Source organism: Vollenhovia emeryi, unplaced genomic scaffold (assembly GCF_000949405.1).
Source record: "Vollenhovia emeryi isolate VEMERY1.0 unplaced genomic scaffold, V.emery_V1.0 DF939161.1, whole genome shotgun sequence".
NCBI lineage: Eukaryota > Metazoa > Arthropoda > Insecta > Hymenoptera > Formicidae > Vollenhovia > Vollenhovia emeryi.
In genome coordinates this window covers 1,579,165-1,597,233 of record NW_011967205.1, presented here as the reverse complement: position 1 = coordinate 1,597,233, position 18,069 = coordinate 1,579,165, and the positions used below count along the sequence as shown (strand labels likewise).

The following is an 18,069-nucleotide window of genomic DNA, read 5'->3' as shown; positions in this document are numbered from 1 at the left end:
CTTCTTGTGTCAAATTCGAACCAATTGTCCCAAGTTTGTCGCTAAAGACGATCAAGTTAAGTTCGGAACGTTCGGCGTTATTATGCATTCACAAATAAAATTGATTGGAAGATCAACTGGCATCTTGTACTAGCTCGTGAGTTGGCCGTTAACTTATTCTTATGTCCCTAGATCCTCTTTCAGCGGCCGCTCGGGCGAAATTGACTGCGCCGCTCTCCGGTAATCAAGAGTATAACGGCGGTGTATATGTGTCTGTCGATCCTTGATTCTCCGGCTTATGCAGGCGGGACTTTCAGCCACGGAAGCGGAGTCTGTCTCCGTCGATGTAAGATAAGCCGCATAATGAGGCTGAGATGCTGCGCGATTGCGGAGCCCCGTTTTCAGACGTGGGAACAGGAACGTGTAAACACGTGTGCGGATCGCCGTAGTGACTCGTTCCATTTTTTATCCCTCTCCACCTCTCTCTCTCTCTCTCTCTCGCTCGCTTCTTCGGGCCTCCGTCTTACTCACGACGATGACTCTGCCCCTTCTAATCGACCCTTGCACAAGCGGTAATATCGGGGCGTGTGGAGCCGTTCCGGCGTGGGATAAAATTGGCCGCGCCGCTTCTAATCGGCACGGCCGTTCGCGACGGGATTGCCAGCCAACGCGCTCCCGATGATTCGTCCCGTGATTAATAGACGATGACGTGTCGCGAGCCGGGAAATTATAATACAACGCTTCTCCCCCAATTGGCATCGTCACGCCTTCGTCGGATCGCCTAGGTTTCGTAAACGCCAGGCGGCACCGCTCGCCGTTACCTAATTGGACATATCGAACTGACATCGCAGGACCCGTTTCTGGCAGCGGCCGCTTATCGATTCCGTCGCCGGCCAATTCTGCTGGCGCGCGCCTCCCCGACTTGTGATCCGCGCGTCGAATAATAAAGATACGCGTATTAGGAAGAATGACTGTAGGCAGAAAAATTCCCCCGACTTCCTGACGTTACGACACAGTTATTCAACTGGAGAGGTTTCACTCTCGTTCGCCATTGAACGGCCGCGCGCGCGAAATCCGAATGCAGGAGAGCGCCGGCCATTCTCTTACGTCGCTCCACTGCTCCAGAATAACAAGCGCATCCCCGCCGGCGGGGACACCCGGCGCGTTTTCTAACGATCATTCTGGAAAACATGTCGGAACACTTTTACCCTCCTAGAAGCGCGCGCTCTCGTGCCGTAATACATGACACTCTGCCTTTCCTCGCGACAAACGCGCTGCGTAACGGCCATAAGTATTCCGCTGGCAGCGCGCCATTGAATCGCGAATGACAGATATGATTGTCGCGGTAGAAAACCGCTCTGCTGAATCACTTTGTTATTTAAATAAACCCCCAGCCGCGTCGGCGCGCATTCCGCGCGAACACCGCGGCACGTTCGTTTGGCCACCGAGAGTTATATAACGTTACAGCTAATCTGATAGAAATGTACATTTCGACTCCCCCGTTGAAAAACCCCAGGCCGGAGATACAAATTGTCTCGCGCCTCTCGCGATGCGTTCCACTCGAGCCGAGACGCCGCCGCTCGAGCCAGCGCTATTGTCTGTAAATTCCGGGACGTGCGGCAAAAGCCGCTACGGATGCCGCGCAGTGGGATAATTAGCCGATCGCCATCGCACGTTAGACTTATCATTTTATACCATTAGCGGCTTCCCTCGTATCGCCTCGTGCTTAACAGCGCGGAAAATATACCGATGCCCCAATGTCATACGTTATCGGATATACGCAAATTATTGCGTTGCGCATCGCCAACGCGCTGCATCATCGTTTTCCGTGCCGCGAACGGTAAGTCCATCGATTCCAAGGAAAAGGAAAACGACTTGCCAGCTCGGGGGAAAGTTTTTTTTTACGCTCGCACTGTCACGCCTGCTATCGGGGACTGCGTATTATCGACGGTTTTGATATGCGAAAAATGCTGCCGATTTTTATTACATTTTTTTATATGAATTTATATACACATATAATTCGTATGAAAAAAAAATTTAATAAAAATTCGCAAGACTTTTTTTTACAAAACTCGGATTAATACTCACTTTAATGAATTTTAATTGATATAAAAAAGATCATGTACAAATTTGTGTCATCCGTATAAAAAATTTTAATAAAAATTTGCAAAACTTTTTTTTACAAAACTCGGATTGATGCTCACTTTAATGAATTTGAATTGATACAAAGAGGACAAAATACAAATTTGTAATCCGTATAAAAAAAATGTAATAAAACTTAGCAAAACTTTTTCAATTAAATCTCCCTGTAACGAGTTTGTCAATCCGACTCTCCTTAAAAAAAACATGTCCTCTACGTGTGGTTTATGGCGAAACAACTGGGGAAATGTTCTGTAAGCAGGCATTTCATTGCGATCCGTCTAAATGCCGCGGCGAGGAGCAGCGAGCTATGTGTACTTCAAGGGGACCGCGAGAAAATCGTTAACGTGGAAGCTCGTTTAACCGCAAGGATACTAATAAAATCGCATGTAGCGAGTGGACGAGGATAAGTCACGTACAGTAGGGAGAGGAAACTGCGTATCCTTGGACCTCGGGACAAAAACGGCACGCCGAATTAAGGTTGAGCCGAAAGCGGCCTCAGGAGAGCCGCCGGGCTCGAGCCGGTGGGTACGAACGTAGTTCGGGGTGTGCCAAGGATACGCCGAGACATTTCTTCCCCACGTTTCGTGCGCGCGTACGATTCCCACACGATTGTATTGAAATGCGCCTCGTAAACAATACGTTGCGTCACGTCGCGCGGGGCCACGGCGCGCAGAAACGTTGTGGATTGATACGAGCGTGACAGGAGGAGAGCAAGAGAAAAGGATGGAAGAGGCAGGAGCACTGTGTGTGGCCGAAGTTCTCTGTGCAAACAAAGACCGCCAAGTCAAATAGGTGCCCCTCTCCCCCCCCCCCCCCCACCTGCCTGCTGCACGCAAACGGTCCCCGTAAAACGGTGGATCAACACTTGGCTGTTTGAGTAATAATTAAAATGCGGGGCGTGATCCATTACTTGGCTTAACGGATAAGGGCGTATTGACCCCTTCTGGTTTCACCGATAAGACCCAATTAAACGACTAATTCAAACGTGGTTTGTGATTTAATTTTAGTGCCGTTGCCTCGCCGGATTGTCTCTTCTTTTTCGTTTCGCCTGGGACAGTCAGTTATACAGCGCAAATTCGATGTTTAGCAGATTGAAACTGACCCGGCCAACTGCGGGATTCGATTCAGTAAAGTCTCGTCCAGGTCGTTCCTATCCTTATATTTTCAAGGTATACCAACACCTCGGAGGTTCTGCACTCTCTAAAAGTCCATCAGTGAATTGTCGCTGAAAACAGTGAATAGTCACTGATTTGCAGTTATATCGAGTATACTACTGAAAATTGCAGTGGTATACTTATGACTGTAAATCAGTGACTATTCACTGTTTTCAGTGATAATCCACTGATTGGCTTTTAAAGAACGAGTAAATTGTTGTAAATAGTTTCATATATCTCAGTTCTTCAACGTTTTCTGCAAGTACTTGCGCTCATCCCTTGCGGTATTTTTTGTACACGATTTTACGCGCCCCCATTTTTCTCATTTTACGGTCAATTACCTTTCCCGTATTTACTGACATTATTATCTATCTCTCTAAAAGTCAGTGGATTCTTATTGAAAATAGTGAATAGTCACTGATTTACAGTTATATAAGTATACCACTGCAATTTTCAGTAGTATACTTAAGACTGTAAACCAGTGACTATTCTTATATTCCTTTAAAGTCAATCAGTGGATTATCACTGAAAACAGCGAATAGTTATTGATTTACAGTTATAAGACTTATAAGTATACCACTGCAATTTTTAGTAATAGCTGTAAATCAGTGACTATTTACTGTTTTCAGTGATAATCCACTGATTGACTTTTAAAGAATATCAGTAAGCCAAAAGTTCATAGTTGATTATGCTTATTACATACTCGTATTATCATTACTTATTACTGTATCACTCTGACCGCTTTTCACTAACTTGTGTAGAGCACATTAAGCCTATCCGTACAAACGTAACAAATTTGCTTCTCTATTTTCATTATTATTGTTTTTGTGTCACGTGGGCTGAATATTTTTACAATACACACGGGTTTTTCTTTTACGTATTTTTTTTCTGTACCTGTAGATTTCGTTTTCGCGAATCTCGCGTAAAAAAAACATGCGAACAAATGCTCCGCGTAAATCGAGGGGCGACTGTGGGACACGAAGAGATACTGTCTTTCTCTTTCTTTCTTTCCATTACAGTTTATAATGTGTACAGATTATTTGTTCACGACGTACCGTCGAGCGTATTCGCCGATGCTCTTTGGCATTAAAGTCACGAGTGAACCTCTCACGACTTCACGGTTATTAGAATCGTAACGGGGACAGGTCGCAGGTCTTATCCAGGTTGCGAAGTGGAGTATTAGACGTGTGCCGCTCCATCGATGACAAAATAGACTTGCTGAATAGGAAAAGATTCTTTCTACGAAAAGACGAAAAGTATACACGACATTTATTGGTGGGGCGAATTTACTGGTTTCTGTTACTTATTTTTTCAGTTAAATTAATGGAGGGGAATAATAGATATTTCAGAGAATGATGTTTACCGAAGAATTCTTTTTAATGAATCGATTTAATTTCAAATACAAGTATTTTAACATTTAATATTTTACAATAAAATAATAGAGAGATATTTGCCAAGCCTTTCTTATTCTTTACAGAATACAGCAAATACATAAGATTGACACAACGTGCACTTGAATTATTAAGAATTGTAAGAAACTTCAAGAAACGTCTTTCATTTTCCACTAGTTTAAAGTCATAAAAATAGAACTGGTATAAATCAACAATTGTAAATAAATTGTTAAGAATTCCAAAATTTATGTCCCAAGACTTCAAACGCGATTTTCTCAAAATACTATTTATTAAAACGGCGACTATATAATTTAATAATAATTTAATAATAATTTAAATACTCGTCCGATCCGATAGATTAATAGTTGTGAGTAAATTATTCAAAATTACAAAATTTACGTCCCAAGACTTCGAATGCGATATTTTTCTTAAAATATTAATTTTGAAAATGGTGGCCACGACAGCTCAAATATTTATCCGATCAATTTGAAGTTTTAGGGTAACACTTTTACACATACCGTGCAGTTTACGGAGGCTTTTTCCTACATTTTTCTTCTTAAGTTACGACAAAAACGAATGAATTGTTTCAAGAAAATTTAGATTCAAGAAAATGAAAAGAAAAATCTATTATAATTTGGTGACAAATAAAATTTTTGGAAATTTTATAATTTAAAAACAGCGAGTATATGTAAAATTAAAAAATGTTTAGATAATTTACTGTAGTTAAAATCCTGGCCACCATACAGACATTGGACTTCTTGGACTTCTCTCGGACCAATGATTATTTAATTCCATTATTATTTAGTATTTCAATATTTTTGCTATAATAATTTTTCATCTTACTTTTATTATAAAAAATACATATTCTTTTTTAACAAAAATCGTTATTAACCTGATTCCTTAAATAACAATTTTATGTAACGTTGAAACTCTACGTTTCAATTACACTTTCATAATTTAATGTAATATGAAAATACCACTTGAGCCCTTAATAAAAACTGGCACAAGATGGAAAAATTACTAAAAGTATAACTTCCGTGATTTCGTACAGGAGAGATGTAGGTTATATTTTTCGCTCTAAAAATTCTTATTGTTCCCGCGTGTATCGTACCGTATTTCTACAATCGTATTTTACCATTCAATATTTTGCCATCGTCGCAAAAACAAGTATCGAGTTGCGCAAATAAAAAACATCGATGGATTTTCCCAAACAAATATTCTATATGTATATGATTGACAACGAGTTAAAACTTACAACCAGAAAGCGTGTACTCCCAAACAGTAACGATATATTTGTTTACTACGGTAAAATTTTTGAAATATGTACACGCTGAAAATTTGAATCTGCATCACTGATACTGATTCTCCAATATTACAAATTTTCCCATACGCGATAAAAGCTGACGTAAAAGAAATGCGTCTATTCGGTTACTTATACCAAATTTGCACCTATATGGGCCGTAAATTAATTTATAAATCGAGAATAATTTGCTTTTTACTGCACTAAATTCAATCGATTCACTTTACAAACATTTAACGCGAAGGGGAAAGATTGAATGAAACGAAAAAAAAACCCTGGTAAATATCAAGCGATTTGTTGTCCAAAGTTATAAAATTTTAAAAGGACAATTTTTTAACAGTTTTTATGTTATCTGTTACTCTTTATTGCGCTCTATTATCTTGCAATAATTAAAAAAGGGGCTAAGAAAGACACTCTCGGATAATCACTTATTTTTGACGCGTGGTGCGGCGATCTATTATTTATCTCGAAAGTACCTACCAGAGATGTGCTAGTGACGATGAATAATAAATATACCTGTCAGCGGTATTTGTATATAGTATATCTTCGTGATAAGATCCTACGTAATAAGATTCTATTTAATCGCGTATACGATATATTTATACATATCGTCGCTGATTCAAGAAGAACATCTAATTGACTTTGACTTTAGAAATTATTCGTCTCCTTCCATCTCGAGGCATATTTAGCGAACAAATAGTGTCTTCAATTAAACAGACTGCGAGAAAGTCGTTGCGGTCTATAAGTACACCTGTTATTCTTGTCGTTATTACCCTTAACGACTGCATTGTCAACGGTTACGCCTTATTTTGTCATCTGAATTGGTGTCTACGAAGGACATACGATCATATAACTCGCCACTTGCAACCAAGGAGCTGACACATATTACATGACAGCGGATAAACGGATTGATCTCACTGACACCATCGTTCTTTCCACAGTACTTTTTGCTCTTTCAAAGCGAATGCAGAATGATAGTGTGGAATGTAAAATGTTACTACAACGCACATTCTGGACGAGAAACATAGACTACGTTAAAAGATAATTTTCCACCACTTCTAAATTCTACGTAAGCCTGTTTCTTCATCGAGTTTGCAAAATTTTGATTGGCTAAAGTTTTCAAGAGAAATCGTGTGAGTGCTTAAAAGAGTCCTCCTCTGCGAATCACCCTAACCGTGATTTCACTTATCTCAAATAAGTTCGAGGAGTATTAAACTGATTGAAATAAATTATTTACGAAGAACACTCTCGTGATTGCATTTTTCTCTCTCTTCGTTGCCGCCGCTGGCGTCATCCTCGCTATCTTTTTGAAAGACGCCCAAGTAGACGACCGAACTTAATTCAGCGTAGCACCAGATTCCCTTATGAAATCTTGTTGCCACAGCCGTTGTCAAGTAATAAACGACTGCGTAAGAAACGGGTTGGCTCGGAGTCGAAAGAAAGTGGTGGTATCTCAACGGTTAACGAAATCCGTCCGCGGAAGCGGGCAACCTTCAATTACGTGTCCGGCAGACAATGTCATTGGTAGAGAAAAGAAATAACAGCGGGGGGGGGGGGGAATGGGCCACCGTTTATTAGCGCGCTATACAAAAATGTGAATTTAGAGCGCGACTCCGCGCTACGCGAATTGCGAAACGTCAACGTGACGGCGATCGAGCGATTCAGCTCGCCTGGATCGCACACTGTTACGTAGATCCAGCCTGCGCGATAAACGGAGAGCGGAGATCGAATAGCGAGAGCCATCTCCTCGCATACTTTCGTTACTGCACTTTAATATGATGCGAGTGAGAAGCGAGCCGACAAAATTGCATTTTAATCACGTGCGATTATGACGAATTAAGTCGATCGATCGTTTATAAAGAACATATATAAATAAAATTTTACGCGCAGGCACCGCTAAAAAGCAACGTGCGAAACATCGATCGATCATTGTCAGAATCAACGCAACGCAATTCACACACAGTTACCAAAGTGATAAATTTCAACATATCGCACGAAAATAATGGAATCACGTAATCTCTCTCTCTCTCTCTCTCTCTCTCACAGAGGAACATTGAACAATAAGTCCGGCACGCATTACGTAAATACGCAACAAAAGAATTTGGGCTGAGATCGAAAGGTTTTGTCGCTTATGATCTTGATCCAGATAGATCGTGCCGGTAATCACTCGGGCGGGACTAACCTTTTTTTTTTAAAAGGTGGTTGTCGGATCGCGTTCACGGAACGACGATGATGTATACGTTACGTGCGCAAAGAAATAACATTGCTCATTGCGAAGACAAACGGGCTTTGTCGAGAATTGCGTAAGAATAGAACTGAAGCTACCACGCCTTTGTCGGCTAAAACTAGAAATATATTCGAGAATTGTCTCTTGTACAAGGAGGTTGCACATGGAGTTATGCACATAAATACACACATATTTAAAATATATTCATACGATATGAAAGTAACACTAATTTTCTCGTCCCATTACGAATTGCGAAACAACAAGCGACACAAAATGAGCATATTGTTTTTTTTAAACTACACAAGATTTAGGGAACTAGTCTGTAAACGTTAATGATACCATCGCGTGCTTTGCGCAGCTTTCCTGGTACGCGGAGAGAATTTTCTTTTAAAATTTATCCCGAAAATCTTGTAATCGTGGGACGGCATTTCGAAGAAGTTTATGAGAGTTTCTTGAAATTTTACCGTACATTTTACTAATAAAATTTCAAAAAACTCTCATAAAATTCTTCGAAATGCCATGTCATCCCACGATTACATGATTTTCAAGATAAATTTTAAGAGAAAGTTCGGCCTCTCCGCCGGTCTTTGATCTACGCACGACTACACGGAGAGAATTTTCTCTTAAAATTTATCCTGAAAATCTTGTAATCGTGGGACAACGCGGCATTTCGAGGAAGTTTATGAGAATTTCTTGAAATTTGACCGTACATTTTACTAGTAATTGTACTTATTGTTATACATTTTACTACACTGAGAAAAATCTTCATCGGATAAACCAATTAAATATATTTAATGTTTCCGATGGCTAATTGTTCCGATTACGTTTTCCGATTAAGTTATGGTTGCATCCGAGGAAATTTGATTGAAAAACCGATCATATTTTTCGTCGGATACACAATTTAATTGGACATATCAGTTTGTTATTATATAATTGGATTATCCGATTACATTTAATCGGACATTTTTCCCGGTGTAGTTAAATAAATAATTAACGTGATTTCGCGCCGGCCGACGGTCTCGCATATCCTTTCAGGGTAAATTTTAAGAGAAAATTCTCTCCGTGCATATTATATCTGTGCAAAGCACGTAATGATGTCGTTAACGTTAACAGAATAGGCCCCTTACTCTGCAAGATCGTGCAGCTGTTAATTTAGTAAAAGTTTATTTAAGGTAAGCCCACGGTAATAAGTGGCAACAAGTTTTTCGTAATTAACGGATATATCCTTTCTCTCCAGGATGTTCTGTAACGCGCTGTCCGGTTTTATTTCGCGGCCAAAGGAATTCGGCGTAAATTTCCTGCATTAGTTATGCGTTCTCTCTGCGTTATGTGTTCTCTCTGTTGCGAAGAAAAATGCGTAAGCGATTTCGTAAAAAAAAAAAAAAAAAGAGAATAGTATTAATTCGGCTACAAATACGTGAAAAGAGAGAGAAAGAAAGAGAGAGAGTGAATGAAAGAGAGTGAGAGCATTTGCTTCTATTACGCGAAGACATGACGTAACGTTTATGCGCGCAGTAACAATGATGCATAAGCAATCGACTCTTCTTTCACGTAACCTTTACCGCACAATTTATAATTAAACCGATTCATAAAAAAAGAACATTACTAATCCCGGTGTGTTTGGATCGTGTCTGATGGAAAATTGGAAAATTTCACGCTCACATACCTATTTTTGTTTCTCTGAATTCGTCTTATGCAAATAACTCGAAAGTTTCGCCAGAAAATTTGACTTCACCACAAGAAATTTCTATTATATATTACTTATAAAGTATTATTCATTTTTTGTATCGAATATTCAACGCGTGTTTTCAGCGAGGGAGAAAACATTGTAGCATATATGCGGGTTAAATATCCGCCTGATATAAATCTTTCTTTGAAAATGATTGATATACCCTTATAAAATGTATGAGGTTCTTATGACAACCTAAATCTATAGATACGCAACTGTACGCAAATTGTTTTCGCCAGATTAATGACGATAAATCGAATTATTTTGACATTTCCATTCAATTTCACGTTCACTTGGCTACCATCCGCCGTTTGAGACCGAATTATGTCCCAACCACACGTACGTAGTTGCGAAGCGGACAATTGGGGAAATAAGATTTATCCGCTGGCGATTACCCCCTATCCTTTCAACACAATCGGTTCTGACGGCCAAATCGATCCGTTGCATCTTCGAGCGGATACACACCGCAATAAGATCCGCGCGATACAGGCAACTCTATACCAGTCTCGTTCAATTAACCGAAGCAGCCAAATGCCGGCTAAGTTCTATCTGTGACTTTCACGGCAAGCATCAACCTCTCGATCGTCTCCTTCGACCGAGTCGCGAGCGTGACGGCAGATCTGAGCGCGGCCGCCGAATCCCTTTCAGGATTTTCGCACGAGTGGGTAACGCCGACGTGTGTGCCACCGAGCACGTGGCTCGTGTCTTTTCTCATACACAAAAAGATCCGCGGGGGGTAGGGTACCACCTAGACGCAAGCCTGAAAGAGTGGTGGCACCCGAGGCCGGGAGCTTTTGCCCGGAACGGAGCCATCCCGAGGTGGGAGATGGATATAAGCCCATCGTCCGGGAATAATGCTATCAGTGACTTCGCGCCCGACGGTCTCGCATACGGTAAACGTGCTGTGAGCGGAAACACACTGTGGAAGCATCATGCTGAAGGTACGAGGAGAGAAGGTACCACGCGACTCGAGTGTGCTGGGTGGCTGGGAGATCGGTGCGAGTGTGCGTCGCTTTTCCTGTCGGCCGCGTCCGAGGGAACTTCCGGCGCCGCGTCTATCGTCCAAGTGGATCTCCCTTATTTCTCTTTCTCTCGCTCGCTAGGGCGCCTGTTGCAACATTATCGCCGAGCGTTGCGCGAAACCGGCGGAATCTTATCTGTACGGACCTCTTCGTCGAGAAAAACAATTCCGAAATCGCTTCTCGTTGAGCTGGTGAATAGACGGTTCAGAGTCACTTCTTTTCAGCTCCGGTGTAACGAAGTCTCGCCTCTAATTTTCATTGGATAGGTTTGCCTATCTGTCTAATTAAAATTGGAAACAGACTTTGCAGTGGTAGAGCTCATTTTTTAATTATACCGCGCACACGGAGAGAATGTTCTTTTAAAATTTATTCTGAAAATATTGTATGAGTGGGACAACACGGCATTTCGAAGAGTTTTATGAGAGTTTTTGCCATACGTTTTACCAGTAATTGTACTTAGTAGACACTTTATTGGTAAAATGTACGGTAAAATTTCAAACAAATCCTCATAAAACTCTTCGAAATGCCATGTTGTCCTATGATTACACGATTTTCAGAATAAATTTTAACAGGAGATTTCTGAAACTTTACCATACATTTTACTAGCAATTTATACTAGTAATATTTATACTAGTATACATTATACTAGCAAAATGTACGGTAAATTTTCAAAAAACTCTCATAAAGTACTTCAAAATGCCGTTGTTCTACGATTACATGATTTTCGGGATAACTTTTAAGAGAAAATTCTCTCCGTGTAGATCATCTTATTTGACACTTGTATGGTAAAGTTATTTACAATTTACACGTATATGTATACGTAGATATATTTTTTATCCATACTTTTTAAGTTATTTAGAAACGATCTGTTTTGGAAAATCGTTTGGATGTAACGTCGCCTTCGTCCCATGCCACTAATTTATGCATCTTCAAAGCAGTTACAAGAGAATTTTACTGTCATTCAGGTTTTTTTCTTTCGATCAAATCAGATTTCTCTTTCTTCCCGGTCCTCCGGTTTACCTCAAAATACCGGAATCCGCGTCGGCTTTCTCAGTCATGAATATTCGTGCCGGGAGTGTAATAAACCTTTTATTCGCGACGTATCATTTTCATCGCGACGGATAAGGAAGCGAAGTTCTTAACCACTTCCGCGCGGCGTTTCATTGACTTACGTTCTATCGGCCTAGCGGACAACAAGGTCGGCGTGAAAGTGAAAAGAGGACCGTCCTCCCGACGGTGGAACTTGCGATCCGAGATTTAACGAAACATCGAAACTCGAGAAACGCGTCTCTCGGACGGTGAGACTTTCCCAATAAATCAGCCCCGATGACTTTCCAAACTTAGACTCCGTCCGAGATTTCGCACCGACAGGTGACTGATGAATAATCGCCTGCGTCGCACGGGGTATCGATTATTCTATCGTCGCTACCCCTCGCTTTTAAACGTCGCACGAGAGGCGCGGCGCGCCCGGATGAGGGAAAACGCGCGCGGAGGACACGCCGGGGAGAAGAGCGTGAAAAGAGAAGCGGACGCCTCGCGGTGCCGCGGTGGAATCGAAAAGAAACTATCGAATCCTTGACACGACTTCGCATATTAACAATCTCGTTTTCCCACAGAGGAGATTTACGATCGCGAATTGCGGCTTTTTCAGACGGTCGCTTTCCTCTGCGCCGCGCTGGCGTGCAGCCACGCGGTGGTTCTCAGCGGTTACAACGGCGGCCATGGCCTGTCCTACAACGATTACGGGGATCTCGACGGATACATCGGATCCGCCGGATACAAAGTTCTGCCGACGGTCGCGGTTCCGGTGCACGCGGTGTCCGCCGCGCCACTCCACGTGGACGCGTCCCTGGACCACGAGTTGCACAGCTACAACCACCACACCGAGCAGGACCACGACTACTACGTGAGCAGGCCTCCCTTTCCCGCACCGATAACAATGTCCATCGGATAAACCAATTAAACAGTCCGGAATTAATAATCGACGCAACTGGCAAGTTCTAATAAAAAAAATGTATTGCGACAAATATTACCTCAGCCAGGGTTTCAACCTGATGTTTTTCGCAACAAATTTCTTTAACTAGAATTTGCCAGTTGTGTCGATTATTATTATTAATTTTCTACATTGGTTAATTATTCACTCGCAACGATAAATCTTTATTCCTGCCAATTGAATAGTGTTTCGGACGGTTAATTTTCCCGATTGCGTTCTCCGATAAAATTATAGTGATATATTAATTTCAGCGGATTACATCCGTTTGCTATTACGTAATTGGATTATCCGATTATATTTAATCGGACATTTCGCTCAGTGTGTCTTTCTTTTCGTACGAGCTCGCGACTATTCTCATATATGTGTTATTTATGCACATACTGTTGCAATAAATATTACAACATGCTTCAGTGATCGAACTGGTAAACTCGTCCCGAACAATATAGAAGTCGAAGTTCGAATCTTGACTTCTTTTCCAGTAATATTTCACGCAGTAAAATCTTTTTCAGCTCGCTTCTAAAGGATGCTTTTCTAGCATTATTACTAAATTGACTGTCAATTTAATTAAACACACTATTATGTTAGCTTCTGGCCTGGTTTTTCATTTTCTGGTTAACTGTTAACTAGAAGTTAGTCAACCCTCTGTCCCTTCTTAGATAATAATATAAAGAAAAGACGAAGAGAGTCGACCAACCTCTGGTTAATAGTTAACCAGAAAATGAAGAACTTGGCCTCAGACTGTGTTTCAAGACCGAAAGTTATCGGCGTTTGCTGTTAAAAAAGAAACGTATAAGACGCTTCTATTATTTGTGCTATTGTGATATCTTCCTCCATTTTTTATTGCCGACTGTGGCAGCGCACATCTTGATTCTCGGGTAAAAATATTCCACGCTTCTTTGAAACATCTTCGGGAATTTTTGTCAATTCGCCGAGAAACTTTCACAAGAGCGGTACGACTCAATATTTACGATAAACATTGTAACTTCACGCGCATCTCTGCCACACTTGTACTTTTATCGGTCCAACTTCATTAACATCGTTTAATATAAATTCCCGCACGTTTCTTTCTGAAAAGTGTCAAGATCCGTCGAGTCTCGTGATGTCTCCTGACGCCTGAGGCGTATATGTTAATTTAAATTCCCGTCTCTTTGAAAAGCGACGTCTGCGTGACGAAGGTATTTCCTCTGTCCTCGCCGTATCTCTTATTGTCGAGCCTCTTTCCGCAACGCTCATTGTCGTCGCTTTCTCGCGGTGTTAATTGTCACTAAAAGCGGCGCTCCAAGTAATATCGTAAAACGATGAAATATCGCGCTACGTGTGCGGACAATTGCGATATAACGTCGTGTCTCAAAAGCACGCGAGATTGTGCGTTTCAAGTAGCTTTTATTACACTTGCGAGCCGAAGAAATTAAATATCATAAAATCGCGACATACAAAAGCATTCTATATTATATTCAAGCGTATTCAATAAGTTTACTCGTGTAAATTAATTTATCTTTTAAGAGTTACGAGTCTCTTTTCCACTTTCCAATTTTTTGGAAATTAATTCCTTTTTAATATTATAACCGCGAAAATTAAAGTCATTCTGCATTTGTCAGCAAGTTACACGGAGTACCGAAGTATCGGGGAGTGAAATAACAATATGAAAATTGCTTTAATAAACTTCATAATTTAAACAATATTTTTCGAAAAAAGTGTCGAGATTAAAAACTGCGACAAATAAAGAGAATAATTGTGGTAAATATTTCAAAAATTAATCATTTTAAATCTATCAAGGGAGAAACTGAAAAATGTGTTTAATGCATAATTAAAAAAAATATTTTTCGAAAAAGTGTCGAAATTAGAAAACTGCACCAAATAAAGAGGACAATTGTGGTAAATATTTTAAAAATTAATCATTTCAAATCTATCAAGTGAGAAACTAAAAAGAGCGTTTAATGCAAAACGCTGCTAGATTTTATAACAAAGTAAAATAGCGAAACAAATGTTTTTAATGTAGACCTGAACATGGCACACGTATCGTACACGCTTATTATATTTATTCCTTTCCAGCAGGACCAAGTGCTTGGCATTAAATACTTGTATTAACTTCTTACCTCGACGGAATATTTTAAAATAATTAATTTTGTTTGTCACATTTTTTAATTATACTGGGCGCAACTTTCTGATTTTCTAGAAATTAATTCCGTTTTCGTGTTCGTCATTCGATTAATGTGCATCGTAAAAGCCAAAAGCGTTCTGCATCTGCCAGCGAGTTGCGCGGAAGTATCGGAGCGCGAAAGATAAATAATGCGAGCCCGCGGCGTGCATCTTAAGCGAGTAAAGGCCCGTCTACATAGGACGCAATACGCAAAACGCGGACGCAGACGCGCATGCAGGATGACGTTTCACGCAACGTACACGCATTCGCAAATCAGTCATACACGACTAGTTGAACCAAAAGATAAAGTTGGTTCAACTAGTCGCGTATGACTGATTTGCGAATGCGTGTACGTTGCGTGAAACGTCATCCTGCATGCGCGTCTGCGTCCGCGTTTTGCGTATTGCGTCCTATGTAGACGGGCCTTAAAGCTCTTTGCGCCTCCGGTATGCGGATGTGCGCCGGCAGCCCGTCGCAAACTCGCGTTATAATGGCACACTGTGTGCACTGTTGCAGTCGCACCCGAGATACACCTTCAATTACGGCGTCCACGATCCCCACACCGGTGACGTGAAGACCCAGCACGAGGTGCGGGACGGCGACGTCGTCCACGGGTCGTACAGCGTCAACGAGCCCGACGGGAGCGTGCGCATTGTCGAGTACACGGCGGACGACCACAACGGGTTCAACGCCGTCGTGAAGAAAGTCGGGCCGGCGATACACCCGAAACCGGTGCCGGTCGTCAAGTATATCTCGCCGGCGCACTTCAACAGCTACGACTACGAGAAGCATTATTAGCCCAGCCATCGTGTAAATAGCAACGAATCGGGCGTTTCGCTAAGAGGCATTAGTCGATAATCAGTTTGCTAGTCAATGCGACAGCGAAATTTTCAAGTTCGATCGGGATCCTCTCAGGCAGATTCAATTGATCGTTGGCCGACGCGCGACAAGCGACAACAAAATTGGGCTCATTTCGCACCAAGAGTTTTCATGTCGAAAAACAATTAGGTTTTAGAAGGGTTTAGGATTATATATATATATTTTTTTTTAATATATACCGCGGTAAAATATATAGTTTATAATTGAGTTCGTCGAGAAGTATTGATTTGGCCCCCTGACACGGTGCTCGTTATATTACTTTCTGCGAGTTGAAATAAAAAGTGCTTTTAAAAGAAATTAAATATCGCTCATTTTCAGCAAAAGAAGTAATAGACATTACGACTAGAATAGGCCGATTTATGAGCAAAAGCAAGATCGTAAAGTATGACAAAAGCGCTTATTTCATAAAATGTAATAAAATAAATACATCAATGTGAACGGTTGGACGTAACTTAGTCATCCTCAGCACAAATTGATGGGAAACGAAAGAAAGTATGAAAAATAACGTAGAAGAAGTTTCCTATTATCAGATAGATTCTTAATACGAGATAGCGGAGTGTCTACTAAATTCATAGACATCTTCGGTTGGTTCCATTATAAATTTATTGCCCTTAATTGGGGTAAAATTTGTTTAGCGGAAAATTCATTGCGAAAATAATCGTTGCGAAAAGAGACTTGTGATTGAATTTGGATGTCGGAAACCTGCTATTTCGTATTAGAAGCCTCTTTCATAATAGGGGACTTTCCCTTATTAACATGAAATGTGATTAAAATTGGCACACAGTTTGGTTGACTTAATTGTATACAGTAGAATAATACGCAATTTATAAGTGAAATTAAAGTAAGCTTCTTTTAGTCAGGCGTTAAAAAGGGTGTAGCCGTGATTCGACTTGAAGGCGTGAATATGTAATTTCGCTATAAAATTAAAATATTTCACGAGAAAACTTATGGTCAGGATTAAAAAGTTGAATTGCATTTCCGAGTCCAACCAATCCAGGTAAGAGACGTCGATAAAATCGACGGAATAACATCAACTGTTTTCAAACAATAACTCGCTTTTACGAGGTCTGCTCGCGGACTGGGTGCTTTTGCCGCAGTCCTTTATCTCGCATAGCTTTATTTCGAAACGCTTGATCGCACTTAACAGCAGCGGCGCGAAAAAATCGATTACTTCCGATTCGCGGACGACAGAAGTGGTTCAATCTATTTATTTTACCCTCCCCTGACGATTCGCGAAACCGCACACTTGGGCATCCTAGCGCGTCCTCTCAAAAAAGGGGACCGTTTGACGGAATTGGAATCCCGATGTAGCCGCGCATGTCTCAAGTATCGATTTATATTTACGAAGCGACTACGTAATAACATAAATTTCACTTATTCTTGAGAAGTCTCTTGTGCGTTCCGGTCGTGTCCGGCACACGTTCTAAATAAATACAGTACCGTGAATAATTTTGAGAGAACACGTAAATGTTTCACCGCAACGTAGAAAGTGTTACGCTCATTCAAATTCGTCCAACAATCTATAGTTTACGTGTAGCGGCACAATGATACGAGCCTTACATTGCAAGATTAGATTGATACGCGGAAAAAATGCTGTTGAACTGAAAAAAAATTAAGTCGCTCGAGTCAAATGTTAACGTCACGGGCTGCCACAAACATACATAATTCCCTCAATTGTATTTGCTGTGGATTTCAAGCATTGAACTAAGTATCCAGATTATTAAGACAACTATCTGATGAGTCTCATTCATTAATACTGATGTTGTTTCAACCACTTTATTTCAATTACACTGATCTTGTTGATACATCTTGTTTTTCCCGTGCACCTACTTGTTGCGGGAATGAAAGGCTCAGTATTAAAAAACGTAAAACGGACAGGCAGAATGTATAATATATATTTGGGAATAGCGCGGATCAAAATTGTCAGCTGACGAAACAGATTTTGTTAAAAATAAGGAAGGGTAAGATGACCAAATGCGGATAAAACATTTGACGAGTCGCTGGTAAGCGACATTTGAAAGTAATTCACTTAAATTTTATTTCAATTTTGCTCTTTTATATATTTACACCTTCGCATTGTCGATATCGTAAAAGGCATCGGCGTGTTTTTATG

The 18,069-nt window shown here is 40.8% G+C and overlaps 2 protein-coding genes across 4 annotated transcripts in view; one reads left to right on the top strand and one right to left on the bottom strand.

The window, feature by feature from the left end:
- Positions 1 to 18,069, bottom strand: part of LOC105564653 (neutral ceramidase) — a 59,151-nt gene that overhangs the window by 23,711 nt on the left and 17,371 nt on the right. The window lies entirely within an intron of this gene.
- LOC105564651 (cuticle protein 7-like) lies at positions 10,553 to 16,900 on the top strand. 2 transcript variants are annotated; one of them, XM_012017186.1, is made up of 3 exons: positions 10,553 to 10,878; positions 12,596 to 12,850; positions 15,594 to 16,900. In XM_012017186.1, exons 1-3 carry the CDS (start codon positions 10,855 to 10,857, stop codon positions 15,873 to 15,875), a joined length of 561 nt encoding a protein of 186 aa, XP_011872576.1. In that variant the 5' UTR covers positions 10,553 to 10,854; the 3' UTR covers positions 15,876 to 16,900. The 2 variants fall into 2 exon arrangements, with proteins under 2 accessions (XP_011872576.1, XP_011872577.1); XM_012017187.1 differs by having other exon boundaries at positions 10,562 to 10,863.

Bases quoted from the DNA above. Each gene is read 5' to 3' on its own strand.
- LOC105564651 (XM_012017186.1), top strand. From the start codon at position 10,855: ATGCTGAAGGTACGAGGAGAGAAG. The intron at 10,879-12,595 runs GTACCACGCGAC...CGGCTTTTTCAG, and splicing joins TGAAGGTACGAGGAGAGAAG to ACGGTCGCTTTCCTCTGCGC. The intron at 12,851-15,593 runs GTGAGCAGGCCT...GCACTGTTGCAG, and splicing joins AGCAGGACCACGACTACTAC to TCGCACCCGAGATACACCTT.